At 39.5% G+C, this 17,920-nt stretch overlaps 2 protein-coding genes across 2 annotated transcripts; both read right to left on the reverse strand.

Annotated features, from left to right (window-relative positions):
* Window positions 1–1,491: 1,491 nt before the first annotated feature.
* LOC104443986 lies at window positions 1,492–6,447 on the reverse strand. Its single transcript, XM_010057555.3, has 6 exons — window positions 6,007–6,447; window positions 5,638–5,789; window positions 5,303–5,412; window positions 3,866–3,951; window positions 1,992–2,096; window positions 1,492–1,908 (listed from the first exon to the last, which is right to left on the reverse strand). The coding sequence occupies exons 1-6, from the start codon at window positions 6,114–6,116 to the stop codon at window positions 1,791–1,793; spliced, it is 681 nt and encodes a 226-aa protein (XP_010055857.2). The 5' UTR covers window positions 6,117–6,447; the 3' UTR covers window positions 1,492–1,790.
* Window positions 6,448–9,502: 3,055 nt separating this feature from the next.
* On the reverse strand, window positions 9,503–16,762 carry LOC104443985 (DNA primase small subunit). Its single transcript, XM_010057554.3, has 17 exons — window positions 16,579–16,762; window positions 16,028–16,175; window positions 15,115–15,165; window positions 14,832–15,007; window positions 14,417–14,494; window positions 14,209–14,320; window positions 13,415–13,499; window positions 13,271–13,322; window positions 13,118–13,179; window positions 12,912–13,027; window positions 12,706–12,818; window positions 11,496–11,567; window positions 11,255–11,312; window positions 11,049–11,122; window positions 10,477–10,525; window positions 10,311–10,390; window positions 9,503–9,916 (listed from the first exon to the last, which is right to left on the reverse strand). The coding sequence occupies exons 2-17, from the start codon at window positions 16,158–16,160 to the stop codon at window positions 9,854–9,856; spliced, it is 1,374 nt and encodes a 457-aa protein (XP_010055856.2). The 5' UTR covers window positions 16,161–16,175; window positions 16,579–16,762; the 3' UTR covers window positions 9,503–9,853.
* Between the last annotated feature and the right edge of the window lie 1,158 nt (window positions 16,763–17,920).

Genomic DNA, 17,920 nt, shown 5'->3' on the forward strand with positions numbered 1-17,920 from the left:
CGAGGGTCATTGAATGTGTTCTCCCAATCTTTTGGGATCACACGGACATTGATAGAGTTTTCAGGCCCTGAATGTGCAAAAATTCAAAATGGAAACACCCAAAATAAAAAATAAATCAAGAAAAGCAGGAGGACTACTCCAAAACTCCATCTCTCCACCTTCCCAAGAAATCTTTGTCGTATCCTCTGGGGAGGAGGACACGTGTCCATTTGAAATCCGTCAAATTCCAATTTTCCCCATTCCCTTTCGGAGGTGCCTAGTTTTTCAGAATGCCAAATTTGGGGAATGAGATGGGATGGAGATACAAATTGGGGAATGGAAATTCACGCATTATTGCATTTTCATCAACATAGAAGGAGGCAGGAATGGATTGGAATCGATGAGAATGGGTTCGCAAGTAGGGAAAAAATAAAGAGCAAGTATGGATGGACCCCTCCAAGAATCTATGCATTTTTTATGGACAATATCAACGCCAACAATACTCCATAAAAAATTTCACTGAACCTGTAAACAGACAATACTTGAAAATTATAATCAGAGCAATGGCAAGCTAATGGCATTATGGATTCCACCACCAAGTCTAATGAATTACAGGTATTCACATCCTGAAGAAAACCTCACCGCGTCCACATCACATCCTTCATTCTCAACGACTAAAAGCGATCATTTATAGTACAATCCTCAATAAACTAAAGAATTACTGATCTCGGATCACCAGTTTGAACAATAAACATGTCCTTGGAAACCCTCAACGATCTCGTAAGATGCTTAACCAAGGAGACTTCAAAGTTTACTTGAAGAGGTGAAACCCTCAACAATCTCGTAAGACAACAATCTCGTAAGACTTAATCAAAGAGATTTTAAAGCTTACTGTAAGAGGTGAGAGCTGGGCTCGCAAAGCACCGCCTCGGACACGCAGTTGCTCTTCGAGGGACGAACGTTACACCACCAAGTTCACATCCGAGACCTTCGATCCATCCATCACAAGGGCTAGATTGCGCTTGGGAGATTCTGGGCAACTCTGGGCGTGAAGCCTAAAATTTTATTCTTTGTTGTGGGACTAGGAATTTAATTCACCAAGTTTTCGGTTCAACTCACTGTTGCTCCCCATTGTCGAAGAAAATTATTAATAGACACCCTGCAGATGCTAAAACTAATCTAGGACTATGAGTCCCAATGTAATAACCCAGAATTTATCACAAACCCGAAACAGGAAAATTCCTCGGGCCTTATTTGAAGCTCTAAGTAATTACATAGTTTTTCTTAACCATTACGCTAAAAGATGAATTGAATCAAACATTTCGAAAGCAATGACTCGCCAGATTTTAAAAATCTTCATCAAATCAATTTAAAAGGAAAAGGTACAATCATATGTGCAACGGTATTCTAGAAAGCCAATCGCTCAACATAGGAAACCTCTGAACGAAACACGACTAAAGAAATGGACAACAACATCCCACTTATAATAGGGAAAGGAAAACAAACAAGATCTTAATAGTAATTTCGCAGAGCTTCAAAATTCTTGGCATCAAGCCGGCTTAACCAGGTCAAGTGTCCATTTAGAATTTGTTGTGCATCTAGAAGTTCCATAAACATAAACATTAAGAGATTATACAAAATTACAATAAAGTTGAGCTAAACAACTAACAAAGCAGTACAAACTTTTGGAGTAGAGAAAGAAAGATCACTGACAAAATCACAAGCATCACAAACTTCAGGTATGATGAGATTCCCTGTAAGCAAATAAAATAACCCGCACCTGACAAAAACCAACATCTAAGACTCCTCTATTAATCTTCGTTTCTTGGACTTTTTAATTTGGCCATTGCCCAAGGAAATTTCTTCCCTCCTACCACAGCATGCTCCTGCATCTTCATTTCATTCTCCCTCTCTCTTTTTGTACCACTCCTGTGGTATGATGGAATAATTTCAGCTTATAGATACTTTAATAACAACAATTAATTCAAGGAAAACCCAGTTGTGAAAGATACCTATCTATGAGGGATATTTCTTCAGAATCCTTATCCAACCAATGAATGCTTCCTGTGTTAGATGGTTTTAGGGAACCACAAATGTGCAGTACTTCCTTGTCCAAACTGCAAAGAAATAATCCTCAGGCTCTCAAAATACATCTACGATCACATCATACAATAAGCAATGACCCTTATGCTCCCAATATATACATCACAACATCCATTAAGCAATGACCCTAATGCTCTAAAAACTGTTCTTTTGCCCAAAAAAAAAAAAAAAATTATGAACCACAACAGCAAACAAGACACCAACATTGTGCCTGTTCAATAATAATATAAACCACCTAAAGAGCTGATCGCAGTAATAGTGTTCAAAAGTAAATTACACAGTCCAAACGTCTCTTCCTTTAAGCTTGTAATAGCTTCGTATATGGGTTGACACCCCACTGATGCTCCTCAATGAAATTCATTTATTTATTAAAAAGAAATAATAAACATTTATCAATAGGTCAACAAACTGTACAGAGCCAGACAACAGCTAAATAGGGAATTAAATCACATATATGTGGAAAAGGTTATTGGAAGTGCCATTCAACTAAATAATTCCCATGTTGATGTGAAATGTGACAAGTCAAGCTACGTCAAAATAGAGGTCGAAATCAAAGGCAGTTTTACCATCATGAAAAAAACACGGTAGAAAGTTAAAAAGTATCAAACATGAACTCCAATGAGCACAACAGGTGTTGATCTGATCAAACTTGTCACAGATAAGAGATAGCGATTGTAATGGCAGTTTCATAGGTATGAAGCAATGGGTCGGGTAAAGATAAAAAAGCCTCAAACTTTGTTACTGATCTCACATTTAAAAATTGTGCTTTAAAAAAAAAAAAAAAATGGTTCACCATCCTGTATCTGGTCAATGAGAACTTTTTATAGCCAAATGGAAATAAGACTAGAACCTCCTTTCAACATCTTTATTCAGTTTACGTTAACTATCTAATCGTTTCCCATATGCTATCCCTCTACAATAAACCTCATCTAATGGTGCTTCCCTCTCAGAAAACCATTTCCAAGCTGCTGCTCATTAGTCACAGACCCATTTTACCATTCTAATATGCTGATGACCACCACATTCAAGGCCATAGTCATGTGCAGTATCATGTAGCTAAGAGTAGTTTTATGTTACCATACAAGAACTGATCAGCAGGAGAATCTTATAAAGTATTGTCAAATGCAAATTTCCAGAATCACTGTCACCAATTAGACCAAGTCAAAATTTTCCCAAGAAACAAGTATCATGAAATGCGGATTTCTTTCAAAGGAAAAGCATAATAGGAATCCTTTCAAAACGCAAGACTTCTCTAGTTTTGATGCTATATTACAACAATCAACAAGATAATAGCACCTTTAGGTTTGTGATTATTAATTGACAGGATCTCTTAATGTTAAAATGCATGATACCCAACATTGAGAGCGTATTGGTGCAAAAGAGGAATTGATGTATCAAAAAAGTCTCCCAAGTTCCTCCCATCCCTTTTCACCAATGAGTTCCTTCAAAATCTCCTCATTTATATCTATTTTTCGACTCTGGCCACAACATTGTATTTCGCACTGGCTAAAATACCGTTGATTTTTCTAAGGAAAAAGAAACATCATGATAGGCCTTTAGCTATTTTGAAGAAGACCACAGGAAAATTCAAATACTATGTACATGGCAACAAAATGCCCCTCGAGCAGCACTTCTAGTTTGAAATTAAAAAAAGAATAAAAAAGACAGCATTCAAAGTTCAGTAGTTGTAACAAACTAAAAGCTTCATGCAAAAGACATAAGGAACTATTGTTTATTATCAGCAAACAATGATGTACGACAGCCATTTGGAAAGAAATGTCACCTCTTTACTAAAAAGCGTATCATGGTTCCAACCTTTATAACGTGTCGCCTGTGCACTTTGCTGCAATATACTTCCTTACCATTCTTCTGCAAGATATTAGTTGGTACAGCCATTATGCTCATCAAAACTGAATGCAAATCCTTGAGAAGGCAAAATCACAAATTTTCACCAAGAAAGAACAAAATGAAAAGTTGCGGGCAATTTTCTTCAGTTTAATCTGCTCATTGAATATCTTGCATGCCAGATGTAAAGGTGACAATTACTATTGTGTGGCCTAGTGCAGTTCAACTTAAGCATATCAAGCCAGTACAGCTTGTTCCTTTCTTGTCACCTAAGATGTCTCAATGATTAGCAAGGAAAGGTGATTAAAACGAAGAAAAACAATATATTTTTATCAAGGGAAAAGCCACCAAAAACCCCAAATTACGCCCAGTGTAACGCATTTACCCTAATTTTTTTTTTTTTGTTACATAAAAAATCCCAAACAATGATTAATATGAAACATTTACCCTACACTTTTTCTTGTGACATAAATAACCCTAAACTTGTTCCTATGTGACACATTTACTCTCCCCATCAAAGTTTCATCAAATGATTTTTTAGTCAAACTATGTCGTTTTTATTTCACTTAAGCTACATAAACGCCATGTCAAACATCAATTGCTTTTTGGCATCAATGTAGCTAGATTTTTAATGGTGCTCATTGACGAAACCTTAATGGAGGGTAAATGTGTCACACAGGTACAAATTTGGGATTTTGGTCTCAAGGAAAAAAATTTAGAGTAAATGTGTCGCAATAGACATAATTTAGAGTTTTTGGTGGCCTTCTCCCTTTTTATCGTCTTCCAGGACAAGATACTGCTAATCATGTACAATGTTCTGTGACTAAGTTGACCTGGAAAAATTATAACCAACCAAATCTTCCGCAAGGTAAACTGAATCATACCAAAAAGAACATGTACTCGATTGCACTGCCATCTTAAGGCCATCCAATACCACAAAAGATCAAACTAAAACGTTACAATCTACAAATGGTTGGAAGGACTTGGCAACTAAGGCAATGAATGCTTAGACTGATGTTTTATAGCCAGTGGAGGCTGACTGGCACTCAAAGTACCAGTTTGGTGGCTAAATGTCCTTGTAACAATCACCTCCGCATGATTCAGTCTGTTACAAAGGGAGTTGCCAAAAGAACATTAAGTGGAGCCAGTCATCAGTGCAAGTTAGCTTGAAACCATGAATGGTAGAGACAATCAAAATGGGTTATGCTCATAAAGGCCATTACATAAAAGGGTCTCTCAACCAAATAACCATATTATACAAAGAGAAAAAATGAACAGAAAACATGCTGAGGAGAAAATCAAATAAACCTGTTCACCGTACGAGAAAGATCACATAGCTGAAGCATAACAAGAAAAGGAACCAAGAGTATCTTACAGTTCTATAATCAAATTCTTCACGAATGTCTTCATCAATTATTACGGCAGATGCAAATCCAAGGACAATGACATGAATGGATTCTGGTGTAAGTTTCACAACCCTGGCCTCTAAAAATAAAATAAGGAAAATCAATGGCAAAACCAAAGAGAGAAGCCAACAGACAACATATATCTATTCATGTCAAATAAGAAAACCAAGAGCTCCAATAAGCCTCCCAGAGATAGTGACGGCATGAGGCAGGGAGCGCAATTATACCAGATTAGCATTGCAATCATCGATGCACGAAATCGAATGTATCAAAAAACAGAAGATGCTGCGAATGACTAATCTACCTAGTAACATATTTGGCTCGGGAGAGAATAGCAGCAGTTTCGCCTTAAGTCTCACACCGAAGTATGGGTGGATCCCCGGAAGAATCTTCGCATTCTTTTCGACAATGTTGACATCGTAAGCCAATAGCACTCCGTCGAAAATCTCACTAAACCTGTAAAACAGACAATACTCGAAAATTATAATCAGTGCCACGGAAAGCTAATTGAGCCAGGCATTATGGATTCCACCACCGGAGTAATGAATTAACAGCTATTCCCGTCCTGAAGAAAAACCTCACCATTTGCCATCATGCCCTTCATTCGCAACGGCTAAAAGCGATCGTAGACAGTACAATCCTCAATGAACTACAGGGCGACGGGAAAGCTTACTGGAAGAGGTGAGAGCTGAGCTCGCGGAGCACCGCCTCGGACACCCGGTGGCCCTTCGAGGGGTGGACGCACACCACCAGGTTCGCATCCGAGACCTTCAATCCCTCCATTCGCGAGGGAGGCGAGATTGGAATTCCCTCGGACCAGGCTCGAGCCCTTGTGCTGAGGGCGGCAAGCGACCGGCGACCGGCGACCGGCGACGTCTCTCTCTGCACCGCGCGAAAACCCTCCTCCTCCTCCTCGAGGAGTTTATCGAGGGGTTTTGGCGAGAAATGGAGAGCCGCCGGCGCGTCGATCGGTGATGAAGCCCCGTTGCTTTACAGGCCGGAGGGAGGCCAAGCGGCGAGCGGGAAGACTGAGCGTGCGGCCGGGGGCGGCGAGCGCGGGAGAGGTGAAAGGGCGTCGCGAGTTTGAGCCCTTGGTGAGGTGAGACTGATGGAGGCAAATGGTCTTAGAAGAGAGGCCACCGGTCCTGTCCCATGATTAAAAATGTCGGGAGATGATAACCATTTTCATTAAATTTGATTTCTTAAAGATAAATAGATTTTTTTATTCTTAAACGAGTTTCTAAACAAAAAATACGTATTTAATAATGATATAAAATTTTTATTTTTGAAAAAAAAATTCATTTAATAATAACATAAAATTTCCATTTTCCAAATCCGGGCGACCGATTGCAGCCGCATGTTACCAACATGGTGATCGACGAATGAGGTAGCTAGAACTGGCAACAGCAAACAATTGCTGATGACCTGAAGTAAAAGTACCAAAAAAGTCATAAACCTATTGCATTGGTATCGATTCAATCCTAAATTTTTCATTTGACCAATTCGGTCCTGCCTAAACCTTTTAATATTGGTACCAATTCAGTCTATTTAGCCAATTTTGGCTAACGATACTAATGTAAACGTCGGCCGGTGACTCGACAATCGACGTGACAATTTTTATGATTTTTATTTTATTTTTTCAAATTTTTTATTAATTTTTTTCTTCTTTTTTCTTTTCGTCTTCTTCTTGGGTGGCTGACAAGCCTCCGGAGGCTTTGCTTGTCGGCCGCCACTGAGCAAGGGCCACAAAGCCCTTGCTCGTTACCGGCGAGGGTCGCGCCCTCACCTAGCCTCTCCCTAGGGCCGCCACGAGGTCACGCCGGCGAGGCTAGCCTCGCTCACTCCTGCTAGCGAGGCCACGATGGCCATCGCTAGGGTGGAGGCGAGGTTGTGAAGCCCTCGCCAACCGCCGAGGGGTCACGGCCTCGCCCAAGGCCGCCTCGCCGCGGCTTAGCCCGGCCTCCCGACCTCAATTTCCTCCGCTTCGTCCACGCCAACTTTTGCTCTTCTTCTCCTTCCATGAGTAGAAAGCCGCGAGCAATCCCACCCGCTACTCCGATGGCGAAGGTTAGCCTTGCCCAAATTTAGGCTAAGCCGCGGACAAGGTAGCCCTAGGTGAGGCCGAGTAGGGCCACGACCCTCGCGGTGGCTAGCGAGCTTCGCCGCCCTCTCCTCCGCCCGGCGATGGCTGCCATGGCCTCACCCGTCCGGTGAAGCCGCCTCGCCGACGGCCCTGGGAGAGACCGAGTGAGGCTGCGACCCTGGGTGCGACCCTCGGCGACGGCGAGGGCTTCACGGCCACCACCCGGGAAGAAGATGAAAAGAAAAAAATCATAAAAATTGTCATGTCAACATCGAGTCATCAATCGACGTTAGTGCCCAGTGGCCAGATGGACTAAATTTGGTACCAATATTAAAAGGTTTAGGACGAATTGGTACAAATGCAATAGTTTTAAGACTTTTTTAACTTTTCCCGTAGATAAACAACCAACTAATAGTGAGGACGAACAATGAAAATAATTTTTATTAAAAATAGAAAAGTATAAATTTTAATTCTAATTTTTGTTGCAAACCTATTTCTAAAGTAAAAATCTATTCCATAAATAAAAAAAATGAAATAATTTTATTAAACGAATTTTTATTTTAAAAATAAATCTGAAATAAAAAAAATTAGTTTTGGAATAAAATATAATGATTATCATACATGCCCCAAAAGTAGCCGTAAAATTTTAAGCTAGTGGGCTTGCGAAATTGGGAAGCAAATGAGTTCTGTCAATTCCATGAGGGATTCTCGAGGACTAGCCGGTTCAATTTAGTCCAATTATGCTCTCACGCTGGATTGGGACCATCTTGCTCCTGCACCAACTAGAGGAAATTTCGTGTATTTGTACTCCGTCCGATTCATTAAAAACCTCAAACGTTGAATTCAACTCCAATTTTATTCGAATTTTTTTTTGTCAAAAAAATCAACTTTCATTTTAGTTCCAAATGTTAACCATCCTTGAAAAATAAGTTGTCTCATTATCCATGATGGCTGTGGCTGTCGTTTCCCGGCAAAGAGAATTGGACAAGCAAGCCGATGGTGTCTAACGACGGCTTTTGGAAGTGTGAGAATTTGCAGCCTTCTTGCTCGATCAATGGCTCGGCAATTGCCGACGAAGAGCTCAAATGTCGTTAGATGATCCGGAGTTGACTTGGGAAATTCTTGCTTTTTTTCTTTTTTTAATTTTTTGGTCAGAAGTATTTGCTAATTAGATTCAGGGAAACTTTTCGTAGCGTGAACAGCGGAGGAATTATGCGCTTGGTGGAGAGGGGGTTTTGGTCAGAAGTACTTGCTAATTAGATTCAGGGAAACTTTTCGTAGCGTGAACAGCGGAGGAATTATGCCCTCGGTGGAGAGGGGGTCTTATCTAGATCTACATAATCGGAACTCAGTTGGCATCAAATGTAAATTCATGGTTCCATTAGGCTCTTAGGGTTGCCAGGATGCTCTCTCTCTCTCTCTCTCTCTCTCTCTCTTTTATATCTGGCCATTTAATTTAGAGTACAAGTCCTCCCGTCTCGTCTGGCTCTCTAGTAGATGTTTCATATACCAATTCCATAGAAATACTACGGATCTGAGTCAAATTCGAATCGATTTATCTTTGATCGTGAACTAAATATATACCACACTGTTACGGATCAATCTTTTCACTAAAACTCGATTTCACTCCTTCCGAAGCTTCGCAACTGCACCTTCGATTGGCTTGTGTTATTGCTCGTTTGATGTCCAACACATAAACGAAGCTGAACTCCTCCCAACGTGGTTTCTCCATCCATGGGATTTTTCTTGAGGGGCGGCCCCTGAGGATGAAAAGGTATACGGGTCTGGACAGGAGGGTTGGATATACAGGTGTTGTAGCCTTACGAATCCTAATCTCGACTTCCGGCGTCAAAAAAATGAACTCAGCCCCAGTAACAACTAGTCCTCCGCGCATCTTTACAATGAGAAAGCAACAAGTAAAGAGGTTGTGGTCCTCTTCCTGATCCTCCGCTTGCATGAGATAGGAAAGACAGCAATCACGGCTCCAGATTAAGCCTTGTCTTCGCATGAGAACTGATGATATGGCAAAAGATTTTTTTTTTTTTTTGCTTTTTGTACCATTTGATGATGCCGCGACACAAGAACATGAACAATCAGGATGGCCCATCGATCACGTGATAGATCTTAGTTGGGTGATACACAATGTGTTCAATTCAACACGATCATCTGCACTCAAAACTCCTAAGCAAGGCTTGCCGTAGGGAAAGGAGCATGTAGTAAATACTTCTGAGAGCATTACTACATATACTACATTCAGAAGACAAGGGACATACATGATGAAGCATAATTTAGCTTCCTACGCTAGAAATGGATTACATGGGATGGCTACAGTAGAACTTCTGCCACCTATTTTCCTTGTCTAATGCATGAACGACCAAGACTTAAGGATAGGCGTTCCAGCAAAAGGAGTCTCAAGAGGCAAACAAATGAAGGACGCTTACCAACTTAAACTATTCTTCGATTGCTGTAGTCGACTATTGTATGCACTTTCTATCTCCTCCTGCAAGAAACAGAAAGCACGTGGTTGATGGAATGTTCCTCACTTGAACTGATATTCTACTGCTTCCCTTTGTTCAAATGGATGATGTTTGGACAGAAATTAAATCAGGGAAAAGGTGCACAGAACAGTGACCAAGTGACCTGCTTAGAACAGGACTCACTAGGAACTAATCGGACTGTCTCTTTCCTCTATCAACCAAGAAAAGCAAGTGATCAAGCTTAGTGAGCTACACAAGCAAGTCAAGATGACTCCAGCGAATCCTCATTCAAAGGGGTTGTGCCAGAACCATTTGAAATAACAGATAGCAAGTCAAAACATAGTCCTATCATCAAACCGATTAACAATGGTTTGCGGGATGAAATGCAATGCAGCAACAAGCTTGGATAAAGTATACCTTGCAAGATTTCAGTAAGGGCTGCAAAAATGATGATCTGAAGTATCTCACTGCTCTTCCAAGTGAGGTTCTGTCCAGTTCTGGCATGAAATGGAAAGTGAAACGTGTAACTGCTAACTGGACAGGATAGAAACACTAAGATAAAAGTTGATATTCATTTCCCTACCATCATCCGTATCAGCTCTCGAACCGCTCATGTTGAGTTCTTGCAGAAGCTGTAAGGCAAAAAATATCAAATAAGAAACTGCAAGCCAGTACCCTTCATCTCAGAGGAGCAAATCCATGCACACACGCCACTCTATCTACATCTGTGACATCTGAAGGATATTCTAGACAATGTAATGCAAGATCAGAAGATATTCTGCGCTCGTGAATGATTTAAACTTGATTTACTTGTCTTATATTCCATCAGAAAGATGAACTGGATGATAGGCTTTTTAATCACTATTAAACTGACAAAGCATGAGTTTCAGCTCGAACAAAGTATTCAATACAAGGTAGATACATGATCGTCATGAAGAAGATGAACAGAAAATAAGAAATATGCTTCTCTCATCCAGCCAGTGTTCCAACATGAGAAACAGCAGCAGAGAAAATGATTCTTTGAAAAACTACAGGTAGTGAACTCTGTTTACTAATGACTAGCTCATATTGAGGCCTCAAGGTCATGGAAAAATGGATGACTTGGGAGAGATAAAGTACCTAGCAATCAGTATTGGTCAAGTGAACTAAACTTGCCTGTGAAAGGGTTGGCACTGCAGTAGGATCAAACTCCTCGCAATTATTTGGATCAATAGGGACACAAACGCGACCTGAATTAATAAGAAAATAAGTGAAGTGATGTTACTGAGGACAATTTGCCAATGATATTGAAAGATAAGTGATGTTGAAAAGGAAAAAGACATGATCTGAGATTTGCCATTTGATTTGTAACGTCATTGTACCTGTTTTTGGATGTACACAAAATGGCGCCTTCAGCAAATGGTTCATGTGTTTGGAAACCTGACAGGTCAAATGGGTCAGAAAGTTGTTAAGTATGCACAGTTACCTGAAGCTCTCCAGCTTAGCTTATATTCATCTTATAGTAAAATTGACATACTATTCGAGGAGCTGAGTTTCTAAACAACAAGAAAACTAAGCTTGGTACGAAAGAAGGCAATTAAAGTGCTCGAGGACTTTACAAACCTCCATATCAAGCCTGGGATAGGTAAAAGAAAAAATTATCTCTTCAATGCACCTGCGCAGTCCTTGTATGTGCTGTACAGAAGAGGCAGTATATGTCAGAGAGCTTGCATAAAGGGATCTAGTTTCCTGAAGCATACAGTGCTTTTATCTAGCTTTGATCATGAAAATGCAACTTGTTAACCCAATAGGGATAGTTTGCCTCAATAGTAATTCCAGAAAAAAGAAAAACGGGGAATTAAACCTTATGAGATCATGTTAGATGCCGTGACACACAGCCAGATTTTCTAGAATTTGAATGGAGTCAGTAGTTCCATTCCAGGAATCGGAAGCTGGATGGAGTCTAGAGACAATGGCGACAGTATAACAAACATCTCAAGTTTTTCTTGATAGAAAGAATGACAATTGAAATTTAATTGTTTATCAGCATGCACTTGCATGCCCCCTTCATGGGTTCACAGATTGTGACATGTGAAGTATCAAAAGAGTCCATGGGACATCAAGGAAATAGTGCAACTGACTGACTGAACCAGCATCATCAGCCAACCAATTGACTTGAAAAATTGACCATGCAATAGTTTGTCTGTATCTACTCAGCGCCCTTCATCAAAACAACAGAGTTTCTCAACTCTACAGACTGGTCAATTATACAATAACATGTTTCAGAAGTAGACCAAAGCCCCTTTTCAAGGACATAGAGCTTTTAAGTAATTTTTATGCACGCCTACATCTTAAGCCTTTTATGTACTATCTCCCCAGTGAAGTTTCCGAAGTTTATCTTTGCATATATAAACAACCTATGCTAATAAGTTTCCTGTGGAAGAAATGACTCATTTATATGCCCCAACTAAGCTAATGCCTTCTACAGGATGTAGCACAGTGTGAATGAAGGGTTGACGGGTCAAATCTTGTCTGAGTTAACTTAGATTGTTGCATGCACTCCACATATCCCTCAGTTATTTCAAATACTCCAAATGTGCCTGATCCTTTTCTTAGCATTGACCTATTTCAGCAAATTATCAAACAGTGCTGCTGCTCACAATATCGACAAAGTCTTAAATTTTTTTGTATGTAGAAAACAGAGTGTAAATTTATAGAGAATAACCAATAAAAAATGCTACATATTTTCAGGAAAATCCTTGAGAAATTCATGCTAGCAAGGTTTGTGGTCTGCAAAGAAAAGGTACGAATATGATACAGTTGGTGTCCATACCTTAACTTTTCCTGAGTGAAGTAAGCTTTTTAGCTGCTCCCATCTAACAACATTAATGTCATCCTTGGCTTTTCTCTTCTCCTGCCACTTCCCCCGCAGCTCAGCAGCAACAGCTAGAAAGAGAGAGGACTTTGTGAATAACAACAGTGTACATAGGTTATGCAAATGAACAAAATGACCCAACAAACGCCCTCAAATTTTTATACATTCATCAGGAATCATTTCCAGGATCTTCTCATATTTCTCCTCAGTCGATAGTATATTTTGGTTCAAAAGCACTTTTCCCTCAAAGAAATCCCTCAAAACATCTGTATATGATCTCCTGCAAAAGGTGAAACTTGTTTAGAAGTTGATCCAGGAGTGGAAAAGAGAAGGAGAATGGGAAGAAAGAGGATCTACTTTAAAAACTTACGCAAGGAAAGGATGAAGAACTGGACCTACTAAAGAAACCTTCTTGTTGCTATTTTCATTGCCCTGAAAATAGTAAAGGAAATAAACGAACCCCACAAGACTGATATATAGTCTAGAAACAAATACATGAGTAATGCAGTGATTGAGACAGTACTTTATATACACGGAAGTAATCAGTAATGGCTGCCCTCTGTTCATTGGATAATCTGCATGATTGAGGCAGTGGATTTTAAACATCTAAACATCAAAGAAAATGTAAAGAAGTAAAACTTTGGTATTCAAACATATGCAGCATCACCTTCTTGCTTTCCCATCACAAACCCAACAATGAACACCACGTCGGCCACTATATACCCACAAAATGTGATTGAAGCCAAAGTCATCTACAAAGGAAACAGCAATTTGACCTCATGAGAACATATGGACCAGCCATAGATGCTGAATTTAGCATGCGCACATAATTAACCAGCTCCCCTGGGATGTGATCTGAATGTGGAAATGGCATAAACTGATAGATTCAGATGAGAGGAAACATAAATCAGCTAATCAATCGATGAATCTGTAAGAATTTTTGCATACTAAACCATGCATATCTAAGCCAAATTGCTATGGAACATTAACTTAGATGACAGACTTCGATGTCATGCTCAAAATTTTAGCTCTACAATATGCATCATGCATTTTGAAAGCGTTTAAAGATACTAGTAACCTGATAGCTACTCAAGATTTTTCCAATACAGCTGAATTTCAGAGCTTGTTCCTGTTACATAAAACTGATTAAAGGAACCTTATTGACATTCAGCAAGTGATAAACACGTAATTCCTTTAAAAAATTGATTAGCTATGGTCACTCCTGAAAATAATTGACATTTGAAATAGGTGAGCTCGGACAATATACTTTTCCAGGACGATGAACAGAGCAAATCCTAGATTCATTTGTTCACTGTGAATTATGTCTGCTGGGACCACAACTGACGACTGTAAATGTGGTGTCTCAAGAAAGTCCTTTTCTGGCCATATAGATAGCAATCTGATTCAAAAACCATTTAACTGAAAAATGAAGGCATGCCTAATGCTGTATAAGGATCCTACCTCTGAGGGCCGTGTCAATTACTTTTATAGCCACAGTCATCAGTGGCCAGCAGTCCAAGCAGATATCAGCTCCAGAACAGCAAAATCTAACATCATCATAATCTGTTATATCCTGTTGGCAGAAGATCAATTCAAATAGTTTGACTAACAAGTGGAATCAAAGTTTAGAGCAGAACAAGTCTGACGTGCTTGATGTATAAGAGCTTACAACATCAAAGATGAGCTCCCTCTCTACTGGAGTAAACACATTATCACCAGTTTGTGCGTATGCATGTCTCTTTGCAGGCTGCATAAAACAACATAATCAGCCGAGATACTTTTGTAAGGCAGTAAAGTTCGTTATCTTCTTTCCCTAAAGAAATCTAGGGCCAAAAGGAAAATATAGTAGGATCTAATGCACTATGTCACAATGTACAATACCCCTCTCATATTTCACAACTCGTTGCTCATCACATTGGCATAGTAATTCAATTACAATAGCAGTATACATCAATTCTTTTTTGTGTGCAACAACAGTACTGCTCTCATCAATGACTCCTGCTTATGCTTCAAATTTATCACCCACATTGAAGGGTTTTTAGTACAAACAACAGATGACAGGTAGATGAAAAGAGGAATCTTACATTCACACTGTAAACTGGTCCAATATCTATTTTAAATGGGCATTTTTCTTTGATTGAGCTTTCCAACTCATATGCACTTGTGTAGGACTGGAACCGCAGGTAGATGTCATTATCCAGTGTGAAAGAAAATTCTCTACGGCTCAAGTATGTTGGATCGCAGCCGGGGTGCTTTCCATCTGTATGATCAATAGCAGTATGCTTACAGGTTTGACACTTGCACGATAATATGGGTAAATTGATTGGGATGGTACTGCTCATTGGTTTAGAAATACATTCAACTTACCATGGCCATAGCACATCCATTTGAAGATATCAGAATGTGGAAAAACCTTTCCTGCAGGAAATAAATCTTTCTGTAAACCATTAAATAATCTATAGATGACTCTGGTCTTGAAATCCAAATATAAATGTCTCCAATGTTGAGGTTAGGGAGGGAGTTATTGCTCATTCATTCAACTCAGCAGATAGACCTAACATAATGTTATTACTAGTGAACGGTCCAGTTCCATTCTCCACAACAAATTGCTCCGAAATTCTGAGATCATCGTCATCGACATGGCAAATTCATCACCCCGAAATTGTAGGCAAGTGGATGAGAGAGAGGAACTACTTCTCCTTTCTATATACTTGTTAGTGAAAGTCATACATGTTGTAAGCATAAAATGCATCGTGACAGCAGATAGACCTAACATAATGTTAATTCAAGTAAACGGTCCAATTCCTTCCCCTCAACAAAATGCTCCAAAATTCCAAGATTATCAACATGGCAACTTCATCAACCCGAAATTATAGGTGAGTGGATGAGAGAGAGGAATTTCTTCATGTTTATATATACTTGTTAGGTTAAAGTCATATATGTCGTAAAGCATAAAATGCACCGTGACAGGCACAAACAACCACACGAAAATCCCTCAGCCAGCATGTCACTTCAGTGTGAAATATGTCTCTTGCTTTGCTTTTTTGATGAAAGGCTCGATAGAAAAACTTTACTCTCTATGGAAACGCATTGCGCATCATTTGCCTGTCTGTTGATTTATCCAACATGAATTAACTAAAACCTCAACAATCAAAGCGGGCTGCCCATCTTTGAATATGAGTGCTGTCAAAGAAGAAAGCTCTGTAACAGGTCACAAGCAGTTATCGACTACATTTTAACAGTATCAAGGTGTTCTCTGAACTTAAGATTGGGGAATTACCATAGTAAGCTTTGAGGTAATTGGCATTAAATCCATCAGGTATGATATCAGCGTGCCTCTGTGCAGGCATTTCTGGTTCGTTGCCATCAATTTCCATGTCCTCCCTGCAATTCTCGGCTTCCTCTCGATTCATCTCTCAATTGTACACCTGTCATCCAATCAAATCCACCGCATTATACTCAAAAAGCTCGGCCATCGGCATTGTTCACAAAAATGAGGCTCAAAAGCAGCATAATTAGGTTATCGACGCTGAAAATCAGTGCAATCGGCGCAGTAATCGCCACATCAGTTCAATACGACCGGAGTACACATCAGTCAACAAACAATGCCGCGCGGAATGCGCTTCCAGTTAGCTTAATTCCAGAAATCAGATACCGAACCCCGATTCGAACACGAATGAAACCCTAACCAGCGATCAAACAGTTTGTATACGGAAAATTCAATGAAACTCCGGCGACGCTAAATAAACATCTTAGTTTTCGCAGAACATTTGCTCCAGCGGCTACCCTACGAGGAAATCCACTCGAGAGAAAGGACACGGAACCGCGTACCAGAACAGCAGGAGAATCGGAAAACCGCGGGGAAAAGAAAGGTGACGCCGGCGTGTAAAGCAGCGACGGTCTCTTTCTTGCGGCGTGAAAGTCGGCAGATGAAATCGGCGGCGGCGGCGGCGGCGGCGGCGATTGGAGTCGGAGGAAGGAGGAGTTCGGGCGGGGAGGGAATCTGATTAATGGCGGGAGATGTGGGGCGGGGGACTTCGAAATGGCGGGAAAGCCCTTTTATATTTGCGCCAGTGAAATGAGGAGAAAGGGTCGCCCCCAAAAAATGAAAAAAAGAAAAGTATATGTAGATCAAGAGTTGCGGGAGACGTGAGCCCGCAGATACCGGCCCTTTTTTTGTTATAAAATGAAAGGATAATTACATTGGTCCTCAATTTTAGTTCAATGTGTAATATAATTTTTAAAATTTTTAATAAATATTTAATTTAGTCTTTGAAATATTTGTGCCGGTGAAATGAGAGAGGGCTCCCAAAATATATATATATATAGATTGAAAAAAAGAAAAAAAGAAAGATACGTGTAGATTGAATGAAAGAGTTGCGTGATACGTGGGCCGGTAGATACTGTCCCTTTTTATTTTGTTACAAAATGAAAGGATAATTACATCGGTCCCTCAATTTTAGTTCAATGTGTAGTATAATCTTTTAATTTTTTAATAAATGTTCAATTTGGTCCTTGAAATATTTGTGCCAGTGAAATGAGAGAGCGGGCTGCCCCCAAAAATAAAAATATATGTAGATCGAGTGAAAGAGTTGCACGAGATGTGAGCCCGTAGATACTAACCCTTTTTTTGTTATAAATTAAAAGGATAATTACATCAACGGTCCCTTTGCTTCGATTTAATGTGTGATATGATCTTTAAATTTTTTTATAAATGTTTAATTTGATCATTGAAATATTATATCGCTAGATTAAAACCAAACTTGTACCAAAAAATTTTGGAATCTCATTGTATATTAGGCTAAAATTTATGAACTGAATTGAATAAATTAAAAAGTTTAAGATTCCTATTGCACATTAAGCTGAAATTTGTAGATCATATGTGTCATTTTCCCTAAAACGAAAAAAAAAAAATCATATAACTTGCATAATTTTAATAAATGCAATTATCTTGCACATAGAGAAAACTATAACTAAAGTCTAGAATCTATGAGAGATTAGTGGGATAAAACGAAATTTAGGAGATCAAATTATTATTTGAAGATTATTTAAATGATAGTAGGATAAGATATACTCATAGACATATTTGACATGCGAGAAAATATGCGATTTCGTGAAGGTTATTTTAGAGAGCTCCATTTTACATTTAATTTTGTCCGTTATGCAAGAACAT

This window comes from Eucalyptus grandis, chromosome 10 (genome assembly GCF_016545825.1).
Source record: "Eucalyptus grandis isolate ANBG69807.140 chromosome 10, ASM1654582v1, whole genome shotgun sequence".
Classification (NCBI taxonomy): Eukaryota; Viridiplantae; Streptophyta; class Magnoliopsida; order Myrtales; family Myrtaceae; genus Eucalyptus; species Eucalyptus grandis.